The following is a 26,440-nucleotide window of genomic DNA, read 5'->3' as shown; positions in this document are numbered from 1 at the left end:
GGCAATACCAGCCTGGCTCCCTGGCACTGCCCAGGGGCACCTTGGCACTGCCCATCAGACATTGGGCAGTGCCAAGGGGTGGGGCCGATAGGGGCAGGGCCTCTAAGGAAGGAGAGATCGGGGTGGGGGGGGGGGGGGGAGGGTCCTGCTGCCACTCTGAACTTTGGGCTTGGTGACACCAAGGGAGGGAGGCCAGCAATTGGAGCTGGCCATTGGGATGGGGATCGGATCTGTCGGTTGGGTGGGGGGGGGGGAGATTGAGGCGGGCCCGGGGTGAGGTGGGGTGGGGTCCAGTCTGGCCTGGACACATCCGGAGAGTTGGGGATAAAATGGGGGATGCGGGGCTGGCCAGCGGTTGGGAGGCCGGCAGTGCGGGCTACTGCGCATGTGCCGATCTCGACGCTGACAGATCGGCGTATGTGCAGTGGCCCACTCAATGCTATGCTTCTGAATCTCCAGTGGGAATCAGCCATGTCTCCGATTTTAACGTGATTCACACTAGTGAACTCTGATGCAGTGTGGGAGATTCATTTTGAAAATCCCGCTGCAAAAAACAGGGGGAATTTACTGCAGTTTTTATGCAAATTCGACACTCAGCACTTTATTGGGAGAATCCCACCCCAGATAATTTCGGAATCTACCAAAGGGTTGGATTCCTAAGTTTACCTCCAGGTTTCCCTGGCAGGTAAAGGAAAAATAGAGAGGGAGAGAGAGAAAGAGACAAAGAAGGTATGTGTACATAAGTGTGTGAAAAGGCATGTAGAACAAGATAATTAAAAAGTGTGGAAAGACAATGGATAAAGTACAGACAAAGGGAGCCAAAGCGGAAAACTAGCAGAAAAAGGAAGTTGGAAAGAATTTAAGTTTAAGTTTATTTATTAGTGTCACAAGTAGGCATACATTAACACTGTAATGAAGTTACTGTGAACATCCCCTAGTCGCCACACTCTGGCGCCTGTTCAGGTACACTGAGGGAGAATTTAGCATGGCCAATGTATCTAATCAGCACATCTTTCAGACTGTGGGAGGAAACTGGAGCACCCGGAGGAAACCCACGCAGACACAGGGAGAACGTGCAGACTCCAGAAAGACAGTGACCCAAGCCGGGAATCGAACCCGGGTCCCTGGCGCTGTGAGGCAGCAGTGCTAACCACTGTGCCACCCAAGTGTGAAATAGGTAGAGGTATTTTATTTTGGCCATGAGCAATACCATAAATCATCAACTGGTTAAAAAAGATGAGAATGTCTTTTGCTGCTGAAAAACTTTAGGAATGTATTTAAGTACAAACTTTAAAAAAAACATCCTAACTGGCAATTTACTTCTGTCCATGTGCCCTTAAATTATTAGATATCCAAAAGCATCACACATTATAAGCTAAACACAAAAAACTGCAGATGCTGGAATCTGGAACAAAAACAAAAATGCTGGAGAGTGTAGAGCCAACGTTTCAAGTCTAAGTGACCCTTCGGCAGAGCTGTTCATTATAAGCTGTTCTGCCCCAGTACTTCAGCAGGTAACATTACTGCATGATGCAAAATTTCTATAACTAGGGAAGTAAGTTCAATTCTTGGTTTTTGCTGAGCTAAGCAAACTTCACCAGTACAGCAGCTCATTTGCTAAAAACAAACTCCAAATTTCCAGGCTAACAAGTAATTCAGCGAGGTTACTGGTTGCTATTTACTAATAACTGCTGGAAATGTAGTTACCGAGTGAAGACTCGATCAGGCAGAATCTAATGACCCTGCCACCCCCCCCCCCCCCAAAAAAAGTCAAAACAGCCTAATGATCTCCTATCAAGAAGGTGTAGGAAGAATAATTTATTGGGCACTGTGACCGAACATTGCTGTTTCCTGTTGGAGCGTTTCCCAGCACTAGTTACTGAATTCAAATAAAGGAAATAATAAATAACTTGCATTTAAGTAACATCTCATGTAGTTGACGTATTTCAAAGCACCCCAGTGAATCGATTTTGGAGACTAAGACACATATATATGTAAGCAATGCCCAAACAAAACTTCTCATTTACAAACCTCAATCCCGAAACAATGTGACCCAAATCCAGGACTAGATTTACACTTCAGAAGTCAGAGACTGGAAATCTTAAATTACAATGGTTAGAGATGTTTTGGAGGATGTGCAGTACCTCATGCTCACATAGGGATGGATATATAAAATCATTTTTGTGTTGATTTGATTTTTCAGTTAGTTGAACTGTTTCCCTCAGAACTACAACTAGTATATTATCCAAGACACTGCTCAAGGTCAGTTAATTAATAGGTTTGTGTATGCAAGTTGGGATAGACTTCAGAAACTTGTTCCACAGAGCAGTCTAGAGTGGCTGGAGCCTGCAACTATGACAGAAAGTACAGCAAAACTTAATGGACATTGACATAACACTATCCAATTATAAATGTTGACACAAAAAGCTTGATCAAAAATCGTGACAACTAAGATTTATGGAGATGAAATGTGCTCCTTATACAAGATTTTCAATATATCGTGTCATATGAATGTCATACGACGGATCTGCTATTTAACTATTTCTGCTTGCAAGCGTACAATAAGAACATAGAACAGTACAGCACAGAACAGGCCCTTCGGCCCACGATGTTGTGCCGAGCTTTATCTGAAACCAAGATCAAGCTATCCCACTCCCTATCATCCTGGTGTGCTCCATGTGCCTATCCAATAACCGCTTAAATGTTTCTAAAGTGTCTGACTCCACTATCACTGCAGGCAGTCCATTCCACACCCCAACCACTCTCTGCGTAAAGAACCTACCTCTGATATCCGTCCTGTATCTCCCACCACGAACCCTATAGTTATGCCCCCTTGTAATAGCTCCATCCACCCGAGGAAATAGTCTTTGAACGTTCACTCTATCTATCCCCCTCATCATTTTATACACCTCTATTAAGTCTCCCCTCAGCCTCCTCCGCTCCAGAGAGAATAGCCCTAGCTCCCTCAACCTTTCCTCATATGACCTACCCTCCAAACCAGGCAGCATCCTGGTAAATCTCCTCTGCACTCCTTCCAGCGCTTCCACATCCTTCCTATAGTGAGGTGACCAGAACTGCACACAATATTCCAAATGTGGTCTCACCAAGGTCCTGTACAGTTGCAGCATAACCCCACGGCTCTTAAACTCCAACCCCCTGTTAATAAAAGCTAACACACTACAGGCCTTCTTCACAGCTCTATCCACTTGAGTGGCAACCTTTAGAGATCTGTGGATATGGACCCCAAGATCTCTCTGTTCCTCCACAGTCTTCAGAACCCTACCTTTGACAATAGTGTACTTAACATCTAAGGCACTTGGTTATAAGTGCGCAATTTTATTCATAATTTTAGCACTCATCCATTGAAGGATGTCTGCTCTGACTAGGAATTGGAAAGTCAAATTCCAAAATGTTGACACCCAATAAGATTATTCCAAACTCTTGACAAGCAGGCAAATACCTGTCTGTAAGTTCCACACATTTTGGTATTGGCTGGAAACAAACTCTGCTAACCCACTCACCGCACCACCTAGCCAGCTTCACCCCTCCATAAATATTTATTATCTGCTCTCACTGCCTGGCGTAACACATCCTCTCCACATACTTCAAACTGTAGCCTGAATCCATGCACATACAAACATTTCTGCAGGAAAAGGAGCTGTCCTGCCAAGATCACAGCAAAATTAAGACAATTGCATTACTATGTTATGTGTCAACTTGGGAGCGGTTTGTTCCTGCATCAGCCTGAATAACCAACTGAGTAACAGGAAACACAGCTGCACAGTTCCTCTTTCGCTCCAAGCTTTTCACTGGGAGAAGCCAGGAAATGCCTGTAGCTGCGTGCAAGAGCAAACCACCGTAACAAATAAAAGAGAGCAACTACCCTTCACCCCGCCAAGTACACGTATCTGGGAAAGCCAGCTCCTTTGTAAACTTAATAAATCGATTAGACACTGTTGAAAAATAGTACTGTGACGTGATAGAATATTTATTGGTGTTTGGGTACAGTAGCACCACTGCACAGTGAACAAGTACTTCTGTATACTTTTAATGGCCTCATACCATACTTTGTCACAAAAAAAGGGGAATAAAAAGAAAACTAGGAGTACGGGCGACTGACACAAAGTCAGGCCCCTCGTTGAAAATAAGCACTGCAATACTGGATGACCCTCTTAGTTATATTTTACACACGCGCACACACACACACACAACCCAAGTCCATTTAAAATTGAAATGTGAAATGTGGCTTTCAATAGGCACACTGCACTGAATCTGCTACAAAATGCACCATAATTTTCCCAAAGTATTTGTCAGTTGTTTACATAAAATTGATCTACATACCATTCGAGTGCTTCCCCCACCCATCCCTCCATTCAAATTCAGATAATGCCACACATAGGAAGACAGGTTTTAAGTAGAGAAATATCTGTCCCAGGCACTGATAGGGCAGGCTAGCTGTCACGATTCTTGCATTTCATTTAATTGGATATTTGCAATTAAAGTATACGGTCAAAAAATCCTCATCGCATTGGCACAATTTTCAGGTTTCCCCTCGAGCACAGATCTTTCAAGTTCAATTTAACAAGAATAAAACAACCTGCAGTGTTTTTTTTAAAAACTCGCAACATTATAAACAGGTCGTTTCAGACCAGTAATTTTTCTAGTGTGTAGTTTTAAAACAGCTTAAAAGTTGTATTCAGCAGCACTGTAAAATATTGGCTTTTAACCGTCAAAATCGAGTGTGATGCACAATTGTTTTCAAATACATGAGGTAATTTACAGATGCAGTTAACATTGCAATTCTGCAACGGATGGCAGAAGTCCAACTTAAGATCCACTGTCATTGCAAATTTGTCTTCCGTCTGCTCAGTTGCTTGCGTTTTTATTGCAGGAAAGCGCAAGTCAATGGGAAAAGTATATCTTCAAACTCATTTCCTTTGCTATCTACACCGTGCTTAAACTATGCGTGTTAAAAAAACCTGCAAATAAAATTAAATCTTACATAAGTTTCATGCCGCAACATTCAGTAATGCTATTTATACAGACTTTCAACATCAGATGACACTGTAGCAAAGCTCTATGACGTGATCTCTTCAGTGGGTTTTACACAGGCAAGGTGCGTTCACTCGTCCTCAACATGACATCAAGTCTACACTCTGCAACCCAAGTCAATCTGCAGGCGACTCAGAACCCAGGTCCTTGCAGAACTCTGTAGGTGCTCTGGTGCACTAAAAATGCCTGCGCGCGCACAGCCCCAGAAAAAAATTATCACATCATCCACCTCCAGACAAAAGCATCACAAGACTGAGAAATCCCAAACCAAGCTCTATTTTTATCTAGTTAGTTTTACTTGGAATTGATGGTTACCAATCTTAACCCAACAATTTTATAGCAATCTGCCCTCTCCAGTCCCTTCCATTTTTGGTAGTGCTGAGTTTTGGGAAGAGCCACAGCAGTGCACTGGTATTCCCCCCAACCCCAATAAAACGACTCACTATTTTGCAGTGCCTAGGTTTTAAATGACAGAGCCACCATGGATTGCCTCCTGTTCGCTTTGGCTTGAGGTAATTGCCATATATTTTGGAAAACTACCTAAGGGCAAAGGGACTGGAGAGGGTGGGAGATGGAAAGAAAAAGGAGTGCTGGAATAGCTGGCTGTGATATGATTTTCACACCAGTTAGGAGGAGGTTTGAATAATTACAAGATAATAATCACAATTGTGATATCTTGGGCCAATACCAGCACCGTCCACTCCCTCTAGCTGGGAAGCAATGAGAAACTCCCTGGAATATAATGAATTAATCACCTGGCATTCAATTGGAGGGGGGAAATTCTGGAACAACTTGGTGAAATGGTGGATGATAGGGAAAAGGGAGGGGAACATGATCAGATATCTCCAAATTGCTTGGGCATATCACGCCGTGCTTAAAAATCCAGAAAAGTATATCATCGCTAAACTCAACAATAAGATTTCAAAATTACATTTCAGCTTTTTTTTGGAGGAAACTAACCAGCGTTTTCCGTAACTCAATTAAGTTTTATGTTTCCAAAGGTTTTAAAGGGTACAAATCAGAACCAAAAGCTAGAGTCAAGGTGGTACAGAGCACCACGTTATGCATCTGCCCTAATAATTCCTTATGGGGTGACACAAGTCAAGTTTCTGTAAAGCACTGAGCTTGCCAAGTGAGTCGATAGTCCTTCAAATTTAACCGTAACAAAACCATTGCTGTTTTGGCATGATGGTTCGGAAGAAATTTACTGTCAAACTGGCTTCAAATACTTCTCCCATTAACTTTAGAACAAAGCAGAGGTTTGTAATTTTAGCAATTTATTTTCTGACAGATCACCCGTCAAATCTAAATGCATTTCACAACTAAATTAGTTATTCCTAAAACTGCAGGATAACAATCAGCTCCATTTAATTATGTAAATAGGTGCACATGGCCATAGGTTTTTTTTTTATAAAAAGGCGGCAATGTCTGATGCATTGAAGCTTAGAACCTTAAAACACATTGTGGTTTCGGTAGGAAACTCAAAACAAGAGATACATTCTATATGCTGTTTGATGATGACTATTTTAATCATCATTTCTCCAGGGACTGAGATTGTTGGATCAATATATATATACATCTAGGTGGACCCAAGAGTTTCAAAAGATATGTGCTGCTGATTCTCTACGACTAGATGGTGCTAATAAGCACAGCAATATTCAACAGTGGAACCAGCTTACTGCAGTGCTACAATATGAACTAGATACCCAATTGCTGTTAATAAGGCTGTAATTCACTCCAAATGTTTAAAGAACACCATCAACTTTTAAGATTGGACAACGGTCAGTTTTGTAAGTTTAACAGAACTCTCCCTTCACACAGGTTCGATTCCAACCTTAAACCCAATTCTTTGTATCTTGATGTTTCATTGTGAATAGGTTAGTAGTAAATGTCAACACCCACTCCTTTACAGTTGCACAGTAGCATGACAATAGATACAAGGTTTGTAAACGTGAACCGAGACACAGCCATAAAACTATACAAGTCATGTGATGTGTACTGTATCACAAATAATCTTTTTTTACTCTTTTTTTTAAATAAATCATTCTCAATGTTTGCACAGGTCCTGAATTCAGACAAGTGATTTCTGCCTGTGACTGAAATTTGAAAAGCAGATCTCGGGTTGGGCTCAGTGCTAATGTAACTTTAACCCCCCCCCCTCCCCCCTCATGCCCAGAGATGTTAGAAAATTAAAAAAAGGGGGAAGGGGGCTTGAAACAGCAAACATTATATGACACACTGCTGCATCATTGTGCTAATAAACCATCTGCACCAAATGGAATGTGAATTCAAAGAGAAAACAGGTGCAAAAGTGTGTATTGTCTACTGAAACCAGTTTCGACACTAACTCAAAGTGACCTTTGTATTTGTGACCTGCTTCAGAATAAAATGAATGAAAAATACAAATAAAACATGAATCAGCATCTGACCTAAGTATCCAAAATGGCTCCTAATTTACTCTACTGAAATATTTTAACAGCCATTTCAAAATACACATCACCACAAACACTGAGCCATAATACTCTTCTCCAATGGATCACATTTTTGGCAAAAATAATGATTAAATCAGGAGAAAGTACTCTACAAGTCGGGTTAGATATCGCAGTGTTTTCTATTGCTTTCATTTTACTTTGAAATTTAAATCTTGTAAGACAGCTCAATGATGATCTTTTGTTTGGAATGGGAAGAGAGTGGGGTGAAGATGCACAAATATCAAGACCACATGGTTTGGCATAAGATCGTTCACCTTCCCACACTGAAGTTGTTTACCCACAAACGCACACTGACCCCTAAAGCATGGATTACAAGAGTCACAGAAAAAAAAACAATAAACAGAGGCCTAGAGATCTCATGCCTGCTTTTGTGTCAATGTGCATAAGTGACACCTTACTGCTCACCAGCACTACACTAATTTTCCATTTCCACAAAAGTAATTCCCAGGTAAACAGTTTAACGGGTGGTTAAATACTTCCTCCCCAAAACTAAAAAAAATCTTATTCTTTTCTTGATTAAGTGCCATCTGGAATTTTTTCAGGTCACTTATATTCACACTGATTTGGTCAAGAGTTAATCTGGGACTATATTCAGCTAGAGTGGGACTGAACAAAAATAATGCACATGAATGCAGAGGAGTATCACCATTCCAAAGTCTTCTAGCACAGGAATGGCATTGCAATGTACTCCCATTAATCAAACATCAGGAGGTTTTTAGCACCCAGGAGTTCACAACTTCACCAAGTCCTGGACACGTCTCAGACGCAGAATTTTCCCATCTCTAACCTGCTCCTGTCCAAATGGGAGTTGAAGGTGCATGAGTCTACACGTTGGCCTGATCCTGACCCACCACAGCAGGTCCGAGAAGCTGGATGAACACAGCACAATGATAAAACGTAGAATGGAAAGAACAAATAATGCACCTAACTGGATGACAAATGTATAACCAGGGGCTGTTTAATAAAACGTAGTCAAACATAGTATTTACTCAACTGCCTTCCCATTTATTGACAGCAGCAGTTTTGCTTCCAAATGCTTTTCTTAAAAAAAAAACTCCCTTCCCACGTTCCACAAAGTAACTCTGAGCCCCCATTTCCTAATTCATCACCCCCCCCCCCCCCTCCGCCCTTCCCCGACCCCAAACCCTGCTTAACTGCTTTAAATAAAAGGCAACTGAAAACAACACAGTAGACACTGAGAAATGAGCATGTAAACTGGTTGTCTAGATGACGCTAATGGTAATGGTTTTCCATTCGTTCCCAACATTCTCAAAAAGCCTTCAGTCCCAAGAGTTTGAAAACAAATCCATTGTGGTTCGAACTCCGGCAATAGCTGCATGATATGGTGTGGTGTGCCCAGGCTGAAAACAGGAGGAGAACAAAGCTCGTGACTTGTCTGGATTTTCCAAGGAAAGAAAAATTTTTTTTTTTTGAGGTGAGAGCAACAGATTAAACATACTCTTAATTAACAGTAGTTTTAACAGAGTACTTTCAAAAGCACAATACAAATTTAATGCCGTGCTTCCAGTATTTCATATTCCTAACAGGCTTCATGTCAGAGACAGTATCCCTTTTAGCACAAGCCAAAGGCTATTTGATTTTTGGATAATAAAAATGCAACTCACACTTACTCCCTTTACTCTAACTGTCTGGGAATAAGACTTTAATGAAAAAATTCATTTGAATGTTCCAAAGTAAATTACTTCCGAACCACTAAATTATTACAGCAGACAATTCTCGCAATATTGACATCATCTGCTCAATCTCCACTCAAAACTCGGGGGGGAAAAAATGTGGTTAACACTGAACAAGTGCATGAGAACAGTGTGTAGGCAACAATTTCTGACAGAGAGGCATTACATATGGCCTAGTTAGGACTAAGAGAGGTATACTGTCTCTAAGTCTGGTGACATACAAAACACAAAAAAAAAATTCTCAAGTAAAAATCAGCCTTTTTTTTTTCCTTTTCAGAATGATTGAACTGAAGAGAATCCATAAGCAACTGCTCAGACGTGACATGCCCTGCTGGTTCCCCGTGTTTCCAAGGAGGAGTGAGGTGGAGGGGAGGAGGGGTTGACCAGGCTGTTGCCAGGGTTACAAGTGGTCAGGAGGGCGGCGTCAAGGCTGAGCCCCGGCAGTGGCTGGAACCGGCGTCCCAAGGGTGTTGGTAGCAGAGATGACTGGTGAGCCAGCAAGGGGTCCCAGTGGTGATGAGGTTGGCATTGCAGATATCCCTGCAGAAATATTAAACAACATCAGTCTTCAAAAGGAACAGATGCATTTTCAACAATTTAAAACTAGCAGAGTTTGACCAACAGACCCACCCAGACTTGATTACTAAGTTTAATTTATTTTTACTAATTAGCGGTATTACCGACCTGACATCATACTGGCCGAGCTGATTGGAGTGCTACCAGTTGGCATGTTAGCACAGGAGCCCATTCGGGACTGGTCTTTCACAATTGCGTCTGTGGGACAAGACAAAACAAAACCAAAACATTGGTATGAGCGTACATAATCCTTCCCAATTTCTCCCTTCTCAATCCTGCACAGCCACCGTCAGTTTTGCCTGATGCAAAATCCTACCCTCTTTCTACAATAGACAAATAAATACAGCAACTCTTAGAATCATAGTGTCTCTACAGTACAGGAGGCGACCATTCAGTCCATCGAGCCTGCACTGACACCAATCCCACCCTATCCACGTAACCCCACACATTTACCGTGTTAATCCTCCCCGAAACTAGGGTTAATTTAGCATGGCCAATCAACCTAACCCGCACATCCTTGGACTGTGGGAGAAAACCCACGCAGATATGGGGAGAGAACGTGCAGACTCCGCACAGACAGTGACCCAAGCCAGGAATCGAACCCGGGTCCCTGGCGCTGTGAGGCAGCGGTGTGAACCACTGTGCCACCCTATTGTCTTTTCAACTGGTTGAAGGAATTATGTAAAGAGACACGCAGACCAACGTCCCTTCCAGATTCCTTCTGGCCTGCCTGGCAAGTGAAAGATTGGCTTTAGGATGGGTGGGTAGTAGGAAGAGGTGTTCAAATCTCTGGAGGGAACGGGTCATAAGAATGAGTCCTAACAAGCAGCATGAGGCAAACTTACAAAAATAAGGGTGTTCCATAGCTTCTCGCGCTGTTAGACGTGTTTGATGATCATATCGTAGAAGCTTATCCAAGAAATCCAGTGCTTCTGAGCTAACCAGGTGCTGATTCTCACTGTGGACAAAGCGTTCCCATCTTTTACGGGAATGTCTGAAACAAGGAAACAATAATTTTTTTTGGTAAATGATACACAAAGTCACTCCATTTTAATATCAAAAGTGCTGCTTACTGACCTGCCCAGGATGTCATTAAACCGAGGGTCCAGCTCAATGTTGTACTTGTCAATGTAGTCATACAGATCTTCCGTGCCTAGCACTTTGGCTATTCGCACCAACTTCAAAGACAGAGAGGAAGCAAGTTAAAGTCACTTGGGGGAAGAAAAGGATTAAACGGGAATTATACTACAATTGGAATTTAAAGAGTTATCAAAGAGCAGTTAGTTTTAATTTCATCTTGTTTAAATGATAAACAACGCTGGCACAGAGGAAATCTGTTCGAGTCTGATAACACTCTAGTACTGAATTATCATGCTTAAAAGTACAAATTATTTCAAATTTATCACAAAGTTTCTTAACGCTTTTCAATCATAGCAACATACTCTTTTTAAACCAAAACATAGCAAGTCTTCAGAAAGACGGGGGTGGGATTTTCTGCCCTCCCCCCACCGCCACACCCAGGGGTATTTTCCAGTGGTGGAGGCAGCCTGCCATTGGCCGGCAGTGGGATCTTCCAGTCTCACCGATGTCTACAGGGTTAGCATGCCCTGCAACCTACACCGCGGGGAACACACTGGGTGCTCCTGTTTCCCCTCTCAGTCCAAAGGTGTGCAGGTTAGGTTGACTGGCCGTGCTAAATTGCCCCTTGGTGTCCCAGGTTAGGGGAATTAGCAGGGTAAATATATGGGGTTACGGGGTTAGGATCTGGGTGGGATGCTCTGTTGGAGAGTTAGTGCACTCGATGGGCCAAATGGCCTGTTGATGCACTGCAGGGATTGTATGATTCTAATTTCCATGGGTCACATTCATTCACAATGTGGTGAACAGTGTGTAATTACAGCTCAAGACAAAAACCATAGGATCATTTATCAGATTCTGAGACAGGGAAACATGCAAGCACTTAAGCTAGGATGGTAAAATGGCTCACTCACTCACACATCTATTCAGTGCCTTCCCCATCTTACAGAAGTGATGTTTTAAAAAAGCACAAATGTGGTATCTTTTTCTACCAGCAGATGGGGATGTTTTCAATGCCTAACAGGATTCTCGAAACCTCCACCACAGCCTATTATTTTAGCAGTGTGAAGTGGGCTGTACCACCCACCTACGTCAGCACAGTACTGGAGAAAAGTACAGCTCAGTGCAGGTTCAGTACAACAGCTGCACTCCCCCTCAGAGGCGCAGACAGGATAGGTGTCAATAGAAGAAAGGTGAAGTGTAAAGATTGAAGGAAGGTATTGCAGGGATGGGGGTGTCCTGTCTTTGTAAACTCGACTGCAGTCCCTATCCTAGAAGTATTCTTTTAATCACAGCTAAATGGTACACTGGTTACACATTTCAAATAGGACCATTCCTATGACAATTTATTCATAATGCTCCTACTGTAACTAAATCTTTTATTCAAAATTTAAAGTAAGTTAAAATTACATCAGTAGCAAGGTGTTAGATCTCCGGTTAACAGCCATGAAGCAGAAATGCTCTTCAACAAGGCATCTCCAGAGTTTTTAGATTCTGGATACACTGTCCAACTCAATGCAGAATTGAACATGTATGATGACCATGTGCCAGCTCAACTCAGCAGTGGGATGTGAGCCACAAAGCTGCTATCTCCAGTACCGCAAACCCAGGATTTTTGCAATGCCTTAGAACGGAAACACAGTAATTCCAAATCGAGAGGAGAATTAAAGCGTATTGGGATTTCTGAACCAGGCAAGAAGGTGGGAGTGGAGATATAGAGAGGCATGATCTCACTGAATGGAGGAAGAAATCTGAAGGGTTGAACGGCCAACTCCCTGGTTTCCAATTAAAGCGATGATAAGTCTGGAGATCTTTCGGCGCCTGCTGCACAGAGATACAAAGTAAGAAGTTTAACAACACCAGGTTAAAGTCCAACTTTAACCTGGTGTTGTTAAACTTCTTACTGTGTTTACCCCAGTCCAACGCCGGCATCTCCACATCAGAGATACAAAGCCAGTGTTGTCTGGTTAGGCTGTACTCTGGCGAATGATACACAACATTCTGGAAAAGACACACTGAAGTTCTTTTAAAGCGGAAGATCTTGAGGATAAAGTGAAGAGTCTGGAGTTTGCATGATGGCCATTCTGGAGATTTACATACCCAACTCTACCGATGCATGCTTGGCAATCTTGATTGGGTAGGAAGGAAGACATGACAGTTGACGCACAATGTACAGTGCACGTGGACTGGTTCTAACGTCAGCGGTCAAAGTACGTGCAGTGAACACATTTTAAAAACAGGCCTTTGTATAAAGCCAAGCTCGGCACTCTTACCTGATCATAATTGTCATGACCATGGAAGAAAGGCTCTTTTCTGAAGATCATGCTGGCCAGCATACAGCCTAAACTCCACATGTCTAGACTATAATCGTACATCTGCAATGAACCAAAAAAATCTGTAAGCTGCTGCAATTTAAACTTGTAAAGCAGAACATTCAAAAACGCTCCAACTCAGTCACTTTCAGAAACATTTCAAAACATTGAAAGCGCAAGGTACAACAGCAATGTGAAATGCTTCATGGGCTTCAGGGACTCAGAGCCCTGATGGATGGGTCTACTATTGCTAAGCCACCTGCCTGGGTTACTGATCAATCAGTGCAATGCTTGAATCAAAGTTCAGGTGCTGAAGCCACTCCTATAGCAAACTGGGTGCAGAAATAAATTCCAAATCAGTAACAAATATTCAATCCATACAATTCTACTGCTGTATTTTCTTCTTAATTTCCTCCTCTTTCAACAGTGGCTCTTCATGTGTGTATCTACACTGGGAGAAGGCTATTACCTGTTCCTAACCAAACCGCAACAGATCCAAGATAATACCATAAGACATAGGAGCAGAATTAGGCCACTCGGCCCATCGAGTCTGCTCCGCCATTCAATCATGGCTGATATTTTTCTCATCCCCATTCTCCTGCCTTTTCCCCATAACCCCCGATCCCCTTATTAATCAAGACCCTATCTATCTCTGTCTTAAAGACACTCAATGACTTGACCTCCACAGCCTTCTGTGGCAAAGAGTTGCACAGATTCCCCACTCTCTGGCTGAAGAAATTCCTCCTCATCTCTGTTTTAAAGGATCGCCCCTTTAGCCTGAGGTTGTGCCATCTGGTTCTAGTTTTTCCTACTAGTGGAAACATCCTTTCCACATCCACTCTATCCAGACCTTGCGGTATCCTGTAAGTTTCAATAAGATCCCCCCCTCATCCTTCTAAACTCCAACGAGTACAGACCCAGAGTCCTCAAGTAGGACATATTGAAATAATACAAAGTAATTTTGCTCCACCATCACATCCACAAGTACAGGTTTCAGGCTGCAACCTCTACAAGGTCAGATTCTGTCATATTTTTGCTCATTGAACTCCTTGCACATTTCAAAAACCCGTGTACAGTACCCAATCTCGATCGGGTAACTGACACTATCAGCTTAAAAGAATACATTTTTCAAAAGTGTCTCAAAATTTGCATTAGAACAGGCTCCAAGGGAAATCACAGCTTAAAACGTATTCGCCCCGTACCCTTTAAAAGCACTGGAGCTCATTCTGCGCCTGCCCCACACTCCCGCAATATTTATTTCCCGTGCCAACCTGCCTCCAGATCTTTTGAACCAGATGCTTCCTGCAGTGCAAAAGCATCTCACTGTGAATTACCTGCTGTTTCTCATCTCTCCACATGAGCCATAGCCTCAGCATAGCAGGGCACTTTGCTTACAGCAACAAGGGATTCGCAAAGCAGAAAATCCACGCAGGACAGCAGGAGGCGTTTTACAACTAAAACAACACTTGTTCTGGTTCTTTCTGCTCAACAGTCTTAACAGCTCAAGATTACAGAAAGGTCACATTCAGGAAAGCCAAGTTATTATTTTCTGTTTTTACTTTTCATAGCACTTCATGTTACAGCATGGTTACCAAGCTGCCACTGTTATCAGTGATGCGGGAGCTGTTGACAACATCTCAGGAAGTTAATCCTTTGGATTTAGATTTCCTATATTTATTTGATTTGATTTATTATTGTCACATGTATTAGTATACAGTGAAAAGTATTGTTTTTTGCGCACTATACAGACAAAACATACCGTATATCGAGAAGGAAAGGAGAAAGTGCAGAATGTAGTGTTACAGTCATAGCTGGGGTGTAGAGAAAGATCAACTTAATGTGAAGTAGGTCCATTCAAAAGTCTAATGGCAGCAGGGAAGAAGCTGTTCTTGAGTCGGTTGGTACATGATCTCAGACTTTTGTATCTTTTTCCCGATGGAAGAAGGTGGAAGAGAGAATGTCCGGGGTGCGTGGGGTCCTTAATTATGCTGGCTGTTTTTTCGAGGCAGCGGGAAGTGTAGACAGAGTCAATGGATGGGAGGCTGGTTTGAGTGATAGACTGGGCTTCATTCACGACCCTTTGTAGTTTCTTGCATCTTGGACAGAGCAGGAGCCCATACCAAACTGAGATACAACCAAAAAGAATGCTCTCTATGGTATGGTGCATCTGTAAAAGTTGGTGAGAGTTGTAGCGGACATGCCAAATTTCCTTAGTCTCCTGGAAAGTAGAGGTGTTGGTGGGCTTTCTTAACTATAGTGTCTGCATGGAGGGACCAGGACAGGTTGTTGGTGATCTGGACATCTAAAAACTTGAAGCTCTCGACCATTTCTACTTCGTCCCCATGGATGTAGAGGGGGGGCATGCCCTCCACTACATTAACTGAAATCGATGACCATCTCCTATGTTTAGTTGACATTGAGGGAGATAATAAGTAATGGTTTAAAAGATAAACAAGTTTTCCTTTAAGGAAAGGAAAACTCCTCTGAAAGATTTTACTCACATTCACATTGATGAGTTTTCAGAAAGCTGCTGAGGAACAGAATCTGTGTCTCAAGGGGAGGAGGGGAGGAAGGGAGGAACTCAGGAGAACAGTGTGGGAGAAAGCGTTTCAATGTCTGTAAAATTTGTTATCCCTTGAAAGAAACTGTGACAAAAACTATAAGGCCGTTAGAGAAACATGCATGAGCTTTAGGTTGAAAAATAGAAGTATTGAGTATACAGGCAAGGAAGTTATGCTAAACCTTTCTAGTTAGCCCTCAGCTGTCGTATCGTACCCAATTCGAGATATCACACATTAGAAAGAATGTCAAAGCCTTGGAGAGGGTTTAAAGGAGTTTATGAGAATGATGCGAGGAACGAGGGAGTTTACTGATGTGCTTAGACTGGAGAAGTTCATAGAAATCATAGAAACCCTACAGTGCAGAAAGAGACCATTTGGCCCATCGAGTCTGCACCGACCACAATCCCACCCAGGCCCTACCCCCATATCCCAACACATGTACCCGCTAATTCCTCTAACCTACATATCTCAGGACACTAAGGGGCAATTTTAGCATGGCCAATGAGCCTATTTTTTAGCATGGCCAAAGCCTCACATCTTTGGACTGTGGGAGGAAACCGGGCACCCGGAGGAAACCCACGCAGACATGAGGAGAATGTGCAAACTCCACACAGACAGTGACCCAAGCCGGGAATCGAACCCAGGTCTCTGGAGCTGTGAAGCAGCAGTGCTAACCACTGTGCTACCGTGCCGCCAAGTTGGAATTGTTCTCTTTGAGTAGAGAAGGCTAAGAGGAGATTTCCTGAAAATGTCCAAAATTTGATATTGAAAATAGGCAAAAAACTGATCACTGTCAGGGAATTAGTAACCAGAGGCGACAGATTCAAGATAATTGCCAAAAGAACCATAGGGCAGTTGAGGAGAAAGTTTTTTTTAATGAAGAAAATTATGCTGATCTGAAATGTACTCTCTGAAAGGATGCTGGAAGCAGATACACCAGTTATATGTCAAAGGGAACCAGATGCACACCTGAAAGGGGAAAAATGAAATGCTTCAGAGAAAGAACAAGACCCTTTCAAACAAGGGAGAAAAGGCGAGAGGGAAAGCTAGAACGGCACAGTAGTTAGCACTGCTGCCTCACAGCGACAGGGACCCGGGTTCGATTCTGGCCTTGGGTGAATGTGTGGAGTCTGCACGTTCTCTCCGTATCTGCATGGGTTTCCTCTGGGTGCTCCGGCTTCCTCCCACAGTCCAAAGATGCACAGGTTAAGTGAATCGGCCATGCTGAATTGCCCCTTAGTGTTCTAAGATGTGTAGGTTGGGGGGAGTAGCAAGGTAAATGCGTGGGGTTATGGGAATGGGGCGTGGGGGACCTGGGTAAGATTACTCTGTTAGAGAGTCATGCAGACTGGTTGGGCCGAATGGCCTCCTTCCGCATAGCAGGGATTCTATGGAGAGGGAAAGTTTAAAGTTTATTTATTAGTATCACAAGTAGGCTTACATTAACACTGCAATGAAGTTTGTGAAAATTCCCTTGCTGCCACACTCCGGTGCCTGTTCGGGTATACTGAGGGAGAATTTAGCACGGCCAATGCACCTAACCAGCACGTCTTTCAGACTGTGGGAAGAAACCGGAGCACCCAGAGGAAACCCACGGAGAGAATGTGCAGACTCCGCACAGACAGTGACCCAAGCCAGGAATCAAACCTGGGTCCCTAGCGTTGTGAGGCAGCAGTGCTAACCACTGTGCCACCCGAAAGAGAGAAGGAGAGACAGCAAGAGAAAGAGAGTGAGTGTGAGGAAGAAAGAGCAATAGAGACAGAGAAAAAGAGGGGAAAGAGAGCGCAAGAGCAGGAAAGAGAAAGAGAGTGCGTGCGTGTGGAGGGGAATTAGAAAGTGACAATTAGGTCACAGCAAGCTTTGATTTGGGGAAGGTGGGGTGGGGAGGGATGGTCAAGGAACTCCAGTTCCCAGCAAAACATGAGCTGGAGTAGAAGACTGTGCTGAATTCGGATTTCAACAGCTCAGAGAAATAAGGTCACGGAAGCACTGATAAATTGGAGATGACATCATGATCAAACAAGCGTATTTAATTTTATCCAGAACAAGGAGGGAGGTGTTAGAACTGGTTAAACTGACCTTGATAACTAATTTTGCTTAAGAATTCACAACCACAAGCAGGAAGGACTTGATCCTATTATTCAAAGTTAAAGTTTAAAGTTTATTTATTAGTCACAAGTAGGCTTACATTAACAATGCAATGGAGTTACTGTGAAAATCCCCTTGTCGCCACACTCTGGCACCTGTTCGGGTACACCAAGCGAGAATTTGGAATGGCCAATGCACCTAACCAGCACGGATAGCGATGAGGACCATCAGAGGATACAGCAGGATATAGATCGGTTGGAGACTTGGACGGAAAGATGGCAGATGGAGTTTAATCCGGACAAATGTGAGGTAATGCATTTTGGAAGGTCTAAGATAGGAAATATACAGTAAATGGCAGAACCCTTAGGAGTATTGACAGGCAGAGAGATCTGGGTGTACAGGTACAAAGGTCACTGAAAGTGGCAATGCAGGTGGAGAAGGTAATCAAGAAGGCATACGGCATGCTTGCCTTCATTGGCCAGGGCACTGAGTTTAAAAATTGGCAAGTCACGTTGCAGCTTTATAGAACCTTAGTTAGGGCGCACTTGTTCAATTCTGGTCGCCACACTACCAGAAGGTTGTGGAGGCTTTAGAGAGGGTACAGAAAAGATTTACCAGGATATTGCCTGGTACGGAGGGCATTAGTTATGAGGAGAGGTTGGAGAAACTTGATTTGTTCTTACTGGAACGACGGAGGTTGAGGGGCGACCTGATAGAAGTCTACAAAATTATGAGAGGCAGAGTGGATAGTCAGAAGCTTTTCCCCAGGGTGAAAGAGTCAATTACTAGGGGGCACAGGTTTAAGGTGCGAGGGGCAAGGTTTAAAGGAGATGTACGAGGCAAATGTTTTACACAGAAGGTGATGGGTGCCTGGAACTCGTTGCCGGGGGAGGTAGTGGAAGCGGATACAGTAGTGACTTTTAAGGAGAGTCTCGATAAATACATGAATAGGATGGGAATAGAGGGATATGGTCCCCGGAAGGGTAGGGTTTTTTAGTTAAGTCAGGCAGCATGGTTGGTGCAGGCTTGGAGGGCCGAAGGGCCTGTTCCTGTGCTGTAATTTTCTTTGTTCTTTGTCTTTCGAACAATGGGAGGAAACCGGAGCACTCGGAGGAAACCCACACAAACACGGGGAGAACCTGCAGACTCCGCACAGGCAGTGACCCAAGTCAGGAATCGAGTGCGCTAACCACTGTGCCACCGTGCCGCCCCAAGAGTCAGAGTAGGACTTGAATCCAGCTTTGAGATGACAACAGTTTTCCAACCAACTTTTCCAATCACAATTGCAAGACTGCTCTTTTACACTTACTGTAAAATTTAAGTTGGGCATTTAGTGCCTTTAGAATCAGAGCAGAAGTAGTTCACAAATATTTTAAGACCACAGTGATGTAATTGTTTAAACGGGCTGTATAATATAGTTGATTTTTTCAGTTTACAGTTCAATAAATCTGACATTTTAATTATTTAAAATATTGTCTCATGACCTTTACTTTCCTGCAGCCGGTGAAACCTCATGGTAGCGTGTGACATTTCCTCGAAGCAGAAAACACTCCAAGAGTTCTCAGTCTGACCCGTACTTACACTTATCAAGATATTGGTTGTAGAGGGCAAACCGATTTGCATACTAAAAATCTCAGCAGGTCCGACAGCATCTGTGGAGAGAATAGAACCAACGTTTCGAGTTTGGATGACCTGCTCTGACAACGGGTCATCTCGGCCGAAACGTTGGCTCTATTCTCTGCTGTCGGACCTGCTGAGATTTTCCAGTATTTTCTCATCCGCAGTAATTTGCCTTTATTAGATTTGTGTACTGGGTGGCTTATGACAGTGAACCCAAGGAAAATCTCTGGTTTTAAAATGTAGCAAGGAATTCACTATACTCCGAAACTGCAATAGGTCAATTAAATTTAACAATAGGTACCAAAATAATTCACTTCTGTATGAAAATGGAAAATTCATTAAACGGAAAGAAGCCTGGCTGCGATCCAAGAATGCTATAGCATGGCCAACACAATTTAATTCTGTACACACAAAAGCTTTATTTTTCTCACCTGATAATCTACAAGTAGTTCGGGTCCCTTGAAGTACCTGGAAGCCACTCGGACATTATATTCCTGCCCAGGATGGTAGAACTCTGCCAGGCCCCAGTCTATCAGCCGCAACTGATCACAGGTAAAACACAAAACAGAAACAGATTGAGAGTATGGAATGAGAAAGCTTTTCCTATCTGAAGCGTTGGCTGTGAGCACTGAGATAATTAAAATTGGAAGATCATTTTACTTTATTTCTCATCCTTTTGTTTTTTACAGACAGCAATTCTTGCTGGGATACAGCTCCGTCGGTACAGGCAGTTTTCTGATACCCCTTCCAAGTGCCCAGCGCTTCATATCAAGACTTAGTTATCAGACCACAGAAAGCACCACAGGCGATCCAATCTGCCGCTTAACTCCATATCCCTTAAAGTACTTGATTAACAAAAAACAATCAATCTTTGATTTAAAATTAACAACCGATAGGTGAAAAGCTTCTACTTTACGTTAAGAAGTGCTTTCGAATTTCACTCCTGGAAGGGCTGGCTCTAATTTAAAAACAACTTTGCCCTAGATTTCCCAGCTAATGGAAATACTTTCTCCCCAAACAACCCTGTCACCTTAATATCTTGGAAACGTAGATTAAGAAACCTTTAATATTGCTGAAAAAAATAGACATGCTCTTGAAGCTTGTCATCTTGCACTCATCAGCACAGATCTGCAAGATTGCAAATGGAAAACAACACTGCATGAGTCGAGTGCTGAGTGGTTGGCAAGTGGACCGTGCAGAATGCAACAGGGAACAGTTAACTACCAAGCTTTTGTTTAAACTCAAACTCTGCATGTTGACTCTGATTTGTCAAGGCATTGCACTGGGGTAAGAATTCATGCACTGCATTACTCACTTGTGTGGCAGACAGAACTTCTTTTCTGGCTTGATAGCAACATCCGTTAGTGGACAAACCACTTGTGTTGCTCCTGCATAACAGCAGCTTGAAATGGCTAGCTTAACCAGCTGCTCAAATTTTTGAGACATCTTACCTTTCCAGGATAATATGAGGTAGGTACAATTCAGGACCGAAAGTGGAGCACCTCGGACCCATGAGTTTGCGCTATATAAAGTGGGCAATGATCTGATCAGGGTAGCCGTTATCCCACAGGATGGCTTTAATACTTCAGCATCATGCTGACAGGGTAAGCACATGGCTCGGGCCCTATTTACGAGCTTGTTGACAAGGCCAATCTTATAGTGTGTAGGAACTGTAGGAATCCCAAAGTATACATTGACCCGTGAAGAAGGCAGGATTGCAGTAGACAGCAGCAGAGAACCCAATGGCAAATTTCTCAACCAGCCCATCAAGGAAAGGGAGCACATTTGACTGCTCCATTTCAAAGGTGAATTTGAGTGCAGCGTGGAACCCATGAGGTGTGTAAAGAGATTTTTTACATGCAGCTGCGGATTCAAATATAGCAAACGTATCCACGCATCAGAAATAATCAAGGGGTAGGAGGATAGGTGTCATTCCATTGAAAATTTGATCCTCCTGGGAACAAGAACGATAATTGCAAGGCTGGGCTTCATTTAAAATGATACTGGGAATTGCATTAAATCCAACTTGGCTTCTCTTCGATAGAATCCTCATAGACTCCCTACAGTGCAGAAGAAGGACATTCAGCCCATCGAGTCTGCACCTATTCTCCAACAGATCATAGTAGCCAGGCCCATTCCCCCACCCTATCCCCTCAGCCCCACGTATTTCCCCCTAACCTACATATCTTGGGACACTAAAGGGGCAATTTAGCATGGCCAATCCACCTAACCTGTACATCTTTGGACTCTGGGAGGAAACCGGTGCACCCAGATGAAACCCATGCAGACATGGGGAGAATGTGCAAACTCCACACAGACACCCATGGTTGAAAATTGAACGTGGCTCCCTGGCGCTGCGAGACAGCAGTGCTGACTAGTGTGCCACTGTGCCACCGTACTGGTTTTGAGCATGCGTCGAGTGGACCGCCCCCAGAAGAGAGATAGCTGCATTTCTCCACTCCATAGGTGTAGAGTAGCTCTCAGTATAGCAAAACTATGGTTAGAGGATTGAAGTCACTTTAACGCTGAGATGGTTTTTGAACACAATCCTTACAGAAATTTTGTGAACTAGCTGTGTCGAAGCATCAATTTTATTTTACATTTTACTACAGCTACCAGTCTGTGTTTAGTGCAACTTCACTTCAAGGAGTTCAGCCAAGCCTCAAGAAGGAGGAATTTCACAATTAAGTTGGGGGGGGGGGGGAATCTTTCAATTGCTGCATAAAATGCTACGTTCACACAGTTATCTTTGATCCTAATAAAAATGCACCTCAAGAACATGGTGAACAAAAATTAAAGGCAACAGCTTCTTCCTCCCCTGTGATTTACAGAAAAATAGCATTCTGACCAAATGTTGCTTTGGCAACTGCACTGTCACAATGTTGAAATGCTAGAAACAGGAAACACAAGAAACTATTGGCTGCCGTAAATGCCAGAGTATTCGGTTTTCATCAAAAGTCATATATCTGATGGCAGGATTGCCGCTTAGAAGTAATTACTTCGGCTCGGCTTGTATTTACCGGAATTTAGAAGCACGGGAGGGAATCTCATTGAACGGCTGGGCAAACTGGATGCAGGGATGTTGTTTCCTCGGGCTAGGGTGAGTGGGTGGTGGTGGTGGTGGGGGGGGGGGGGGGGGGGGGGTTGGGGGGGGGAAAGAGGGACGCTAGAACAAGGGGCTACAGTCTCAAGACACGAGGCAGGCCATATAGGACTGAGATGAGAAGAAACCTCTTCACTCAGAGGCTGGTGAACCTGTGGAATTATCTGCCACAGAAGGCTGTGGAGGCCAAGTCACTGAATGTATTTAAGGAGGAAATAGATTTCTAGACGCCGAAGGTGTCAAAGGGTATGGAGAGAGCATAGGTGTATGGTGTTGAGATAGAGGATCAGCCATGATTATATTGCCAGGTTAAAGTCCAATAGGTTTATTTGGTAGCACGAGCTTTTGGAGCGCAGCTCCTTCATCAGATCACCTGACGAAGGAGCCGCGCTCCGAAAGCTTGTGCTACCAAATAAACCTGTTGGACTTTAACCTGGTGTTGTGAGAGTATTTACTGTGCCCACCCCAGTCCAAAGCCAGCAATTCCACATCATGATTATACTGAACTGCAGAGCAGGCTCAAAGGGCTGGGTGGCTTACTGCTGCTGATATTTTCTATGTTAATGTTAAATACCGTTCGGTAATGCTGCTCTGAAACACCTTGGGATACAAGGCACAATATAAACACAAGTTGTTATGACTTGCTGCGTTTAAGCTTTGGCTCATTGGATTAATCAATTATATTTTTGCAATAGTTTGTTTAGCCACAGCATCTAAAGGGCTGTCAGCAAACACAACGCGCAAGAGCAAAATACGGGGAGTGTCAACCAAAACACCTAGAATGCAGGAACAAAGAATGGCAAAGTGGTTCAAACTGAGGGTAGAAAGAAGTTGAAGCTGGGCAGGTCTCCAACTGGGCCAATTTAAAACGTAGACATTATTAGTGGATTCAGTAGCCAGAAAGCCTGCAGGATTGTTGACAGCAGCCTCCAAACCAAACTCAAGCCCTGTGGCTCTGAATAGTTGGACTTCAGAATGCAAAACTTAAAAAGATTCATTTTCAATAGAAGCGAGACATTTTCATTGGCAAATAATATATTTCACCACTTTGCATTTGTTAACTATGAACAGCCAACAAGGTGAGGGAACATGATAACATGAAAGATATTTTGACAACTGGATTAGTGCCCTTTCTGCTCTCTGCTTTATTAGTGCCTGTTAGCCGACTTGATGGCTCTCACTTACAGCCAGTTCATCAGTCGGGGTGTTGACATGGCCTAATTCCGAATTATTGTTTGTGCCAAAGACACAAGATCCCTTTCTGAATTAGAATGTGACCTTATGCACAAAATTATGGGATTAGAAGCGGCAGGATAAACAATGAACACTTTTTTTCCCCCACTGGGATATGTACCAGTAATGAAAGAGGCTACATAATGTACCTCAGACCCTTTCCAAATCAGCAGAAATAACCACATTGACAGAACATATGTCTCAAACTGAAAACTACCAATTAAACGATTAAGACTACCAGAATCATAGAATCCCTACAGGAGGCCATTTGGCTCATCGAGTCTGCACCGACCACAATCCCACCCAGGTCCTATTCCCATAATCCCATGCATTTATCCTAGCTAGTGCCCCAACACCAAAGGTCCATTTAGCACAGCCAATCCACCTAACCCGCACATCTTTGGACTGTGGGAGGAAACTGGAGCACCCGGAGGAAACCCACGCAGACAGGGGCAGAACATGCAAAAACTCCACACAGACGGTCACCCGAAGCCAGAATGGAACCCAGTCCCTGGCGCTGTGAGGCAGCAGTGCTAACCACTGTGCCGCGCAGGATAGAAATTTATTTCCATTTGTGCCATCAACTCTTCTACCTTTATTATGAATGATGTGTGCATTTAGATAAGAGCCTTTAATTCTGTCTTTTACCATTTTTCCCTACTCTGGCCTTATTTATATATATATTCTCTGTACCTTCCTGTCACACTTGGTTACCATTACCTGCAAAGCTACCCTGCACTGTTGCCTTACCTATCTCATGGGTACCCACACGAACCAGGACAACTTGATCCTTCCCTTCCCACTTTAAGTTCCTCTCCAGCCCCAAGGAGATGCCTTTAATCTTGACACTGGGCAGGCAACACAGCGTTCAGGACTCACATTCTTGGCTGCAGTGAACAATGACTAGTAGAAAGGGAGAAACTGTTTCTGATAACTAACGGGAGCCAGAGGACAATGATTTAAGGTGATTGACAAAAGCAACATGGGGAAAATCTTTTTACACAGCATGTGATTAGTATCTGGAATGCACTGCCTCGAGAGCATGGGGGAGGAAGATTCAACTGAGACCTTCAAAATACAATTGGATAATTATCTGAAGTGAAAACATTTTTAGGTCTCCAGGGAAAAGGAAGGGGAGTGGGACTAAGTGAGTTGTGCTTGCAAAGAGCTGGCACAGACATAGTGAGCTTTCTTTTGTGCTGTAACCATTCTATAATTGTATGCAACCCAGATAATAATAGCTTATCATGGAATCCTACCGTGCAGAAGGAGGCCATTCGGCCCATCGAGACTGCACCGACCACAATCCCACCCAGGTCCTATCCCCATAACCCCATGCATTTACCCTAGCTAGTCCCCCTGACACTAAGGGACAATTTAACAGGGATAACTTAACATGGCCAATCCAGCTAACCCGCACATCTTCGGCATGTGGGAGGAAACAGGAGCACCCGGAGGAAACCCACGCAGACACGGGGAGAACGTGCAGACTCCACACAGACAGTGACCCAAGCCAGGAATCCAACCCAAGTCCCTGGTGCTGTGAGGCAACAGTGCTAACCACTGTATGTGCCACCAATATTGTAAGCTTGTTGCTTACAATATTGTTTCAAAACAATGCTAATTCCACACTTAAAACCATGTGGTGACACATTTTACCCACGATAAAGTGAACCAGGAAATCACTAAATCCCGGCTACGGCCTGTACTGCTTGCTTCCTTTTCACTGAAACCAAGACGGTGGGATAGAAGGGAGTTTGTTTTTTAAACAATTGTATGATCAATTAAAACTGGTTGAATACACCAAAGGTCAACGAGCCACCAGAGAAACTGGTTTGCCCATCCTCGAAGGACGCTTTGTCATGGAATAATCAGACAATTAAATTACACTCTTCAACCCCTGTGTCTGATGGGAGCAGCCAAAAAACTACTCCAATACTTTTCATAGGAGGCTTGGCAGAGATCAAAATGTGCGTCACCTGTGTGAGCAGATGGACTGTTGGTACCAATTGTAATGGTTACCATACAGCATTAGAAAGGAGAAACAGCGCGTGGACCTTTCAGTACAGGAATGATTGTGTTTTTTTATCATCGTTACCTTTCTGTGCTCATGGTCAATCATAACGTTGTGCGGTTTCACATCTCTGTGCATGATTCCCATACTATGGCAATAATCCAGAGCCTGCAGACAGAGGAACACCAGCCGACCATTGTTAGTACACACTCTCATTAATTAATAAGACTGACAAATGAGCAAAGCACAGGTCATTTACAATGAAAACTAGTTAATTTAAGACATGACAAGAATCCTATTAAGATCTAATCTCACCAACTGCATTTTGTTGTTACATTAATATAGAACCCCTACAGTGCAGGAGGAGGCCATTTGGCCCATCGAGTCTGCACCGACCACAATCCCACCCAGGCCCTATCCCCATAACCCTAAGCATTTACCCGAGCTAGTCCCCCTGACACTAAGGGGCAATTTAGCAAGGGCAATCCACCTAACCTGCACATCTTTGGAGTGTGGGAGGAGACGGGAGCACCCGGGGGAAACCCACGCACACACAGGGAGAATGAGCAATCTCCACACTGACAGTGACCCAAGCCAGTGCCACACTCCTGTATTCAT

General features: G+C 43.5%; 1 protein-coding gene across 4 annotated transcripts in view; it reads right to left on the bottom strand.

Annotated features, from left to right (window-relative positions):
- Positions 1 to 8,486: 8,486 nt before the first annotated feature.
- LOC144508639 (casein kinase II subunit alpha) overlaps positions 8,487 to 26,440 on the bottom strand; it is a 71,858-nt gene continuing 53,904 nt past the window's right edge. For 2 of the 4 annotated variants that reach the window (XM_078236858.1, XM_078236859.1), the window contains exons 7-13: positions 25,907 to 25,990; positions 19,904 to 20,014; positions 13,165 to 13,266; positions 10,892 to 10,992; positions 10,660 to 10,808; positions 9,923 to 10,012; positions 8,487 to 9,778 (exon numbers count right to left, since the gene is read on the bottom strand). In XM_078236858.1, coding sequence (XP_078092984.1) covers positions 9,663 to 9,778; positions 9,923 to 10,012; positions 10,660 to 10,808; positions 10,892 to 10,992; positions 13,165 to 13,266; positions 19,904 to 20,014; positions 25,907 to 25,990 — 753 coding nt within the window. In that variant the 3' untranslated portion in view covers positions 8,487 to 9,662. The remainder of the gene's footprint in view (positions 9,779 to 9,922; positions 10,013 to 10,659; positions 10,809 to 10,891; positions 10,993 to 13,164; positions 13,267 to 19,903; positions 20,015 to 25,906; positions 25,991 to 26,440) is intronic. The other 2 variants (XM_078236860.1, XM_078236861.1) reach the window with 1 other exon arrangement.

Source organism: Mustelus asterias, chromosome 20, assembly GCF_964213995.1.
Source record: "Mustelus asterias chromosome 20, sMusAst1.hap1.1, whole genome shotgun sequence".
NCBI classification, from domain to species: domain Eukaryota; kingdom Metazoa; phylum Chordata; class Chondrichthyes; order Carcharhiniformes; family Triakidae; genus Mustelus; species Mustelus asterias.
This window is presented reverse-complemented; position numbering and strand designations above follow the sequence as displayed.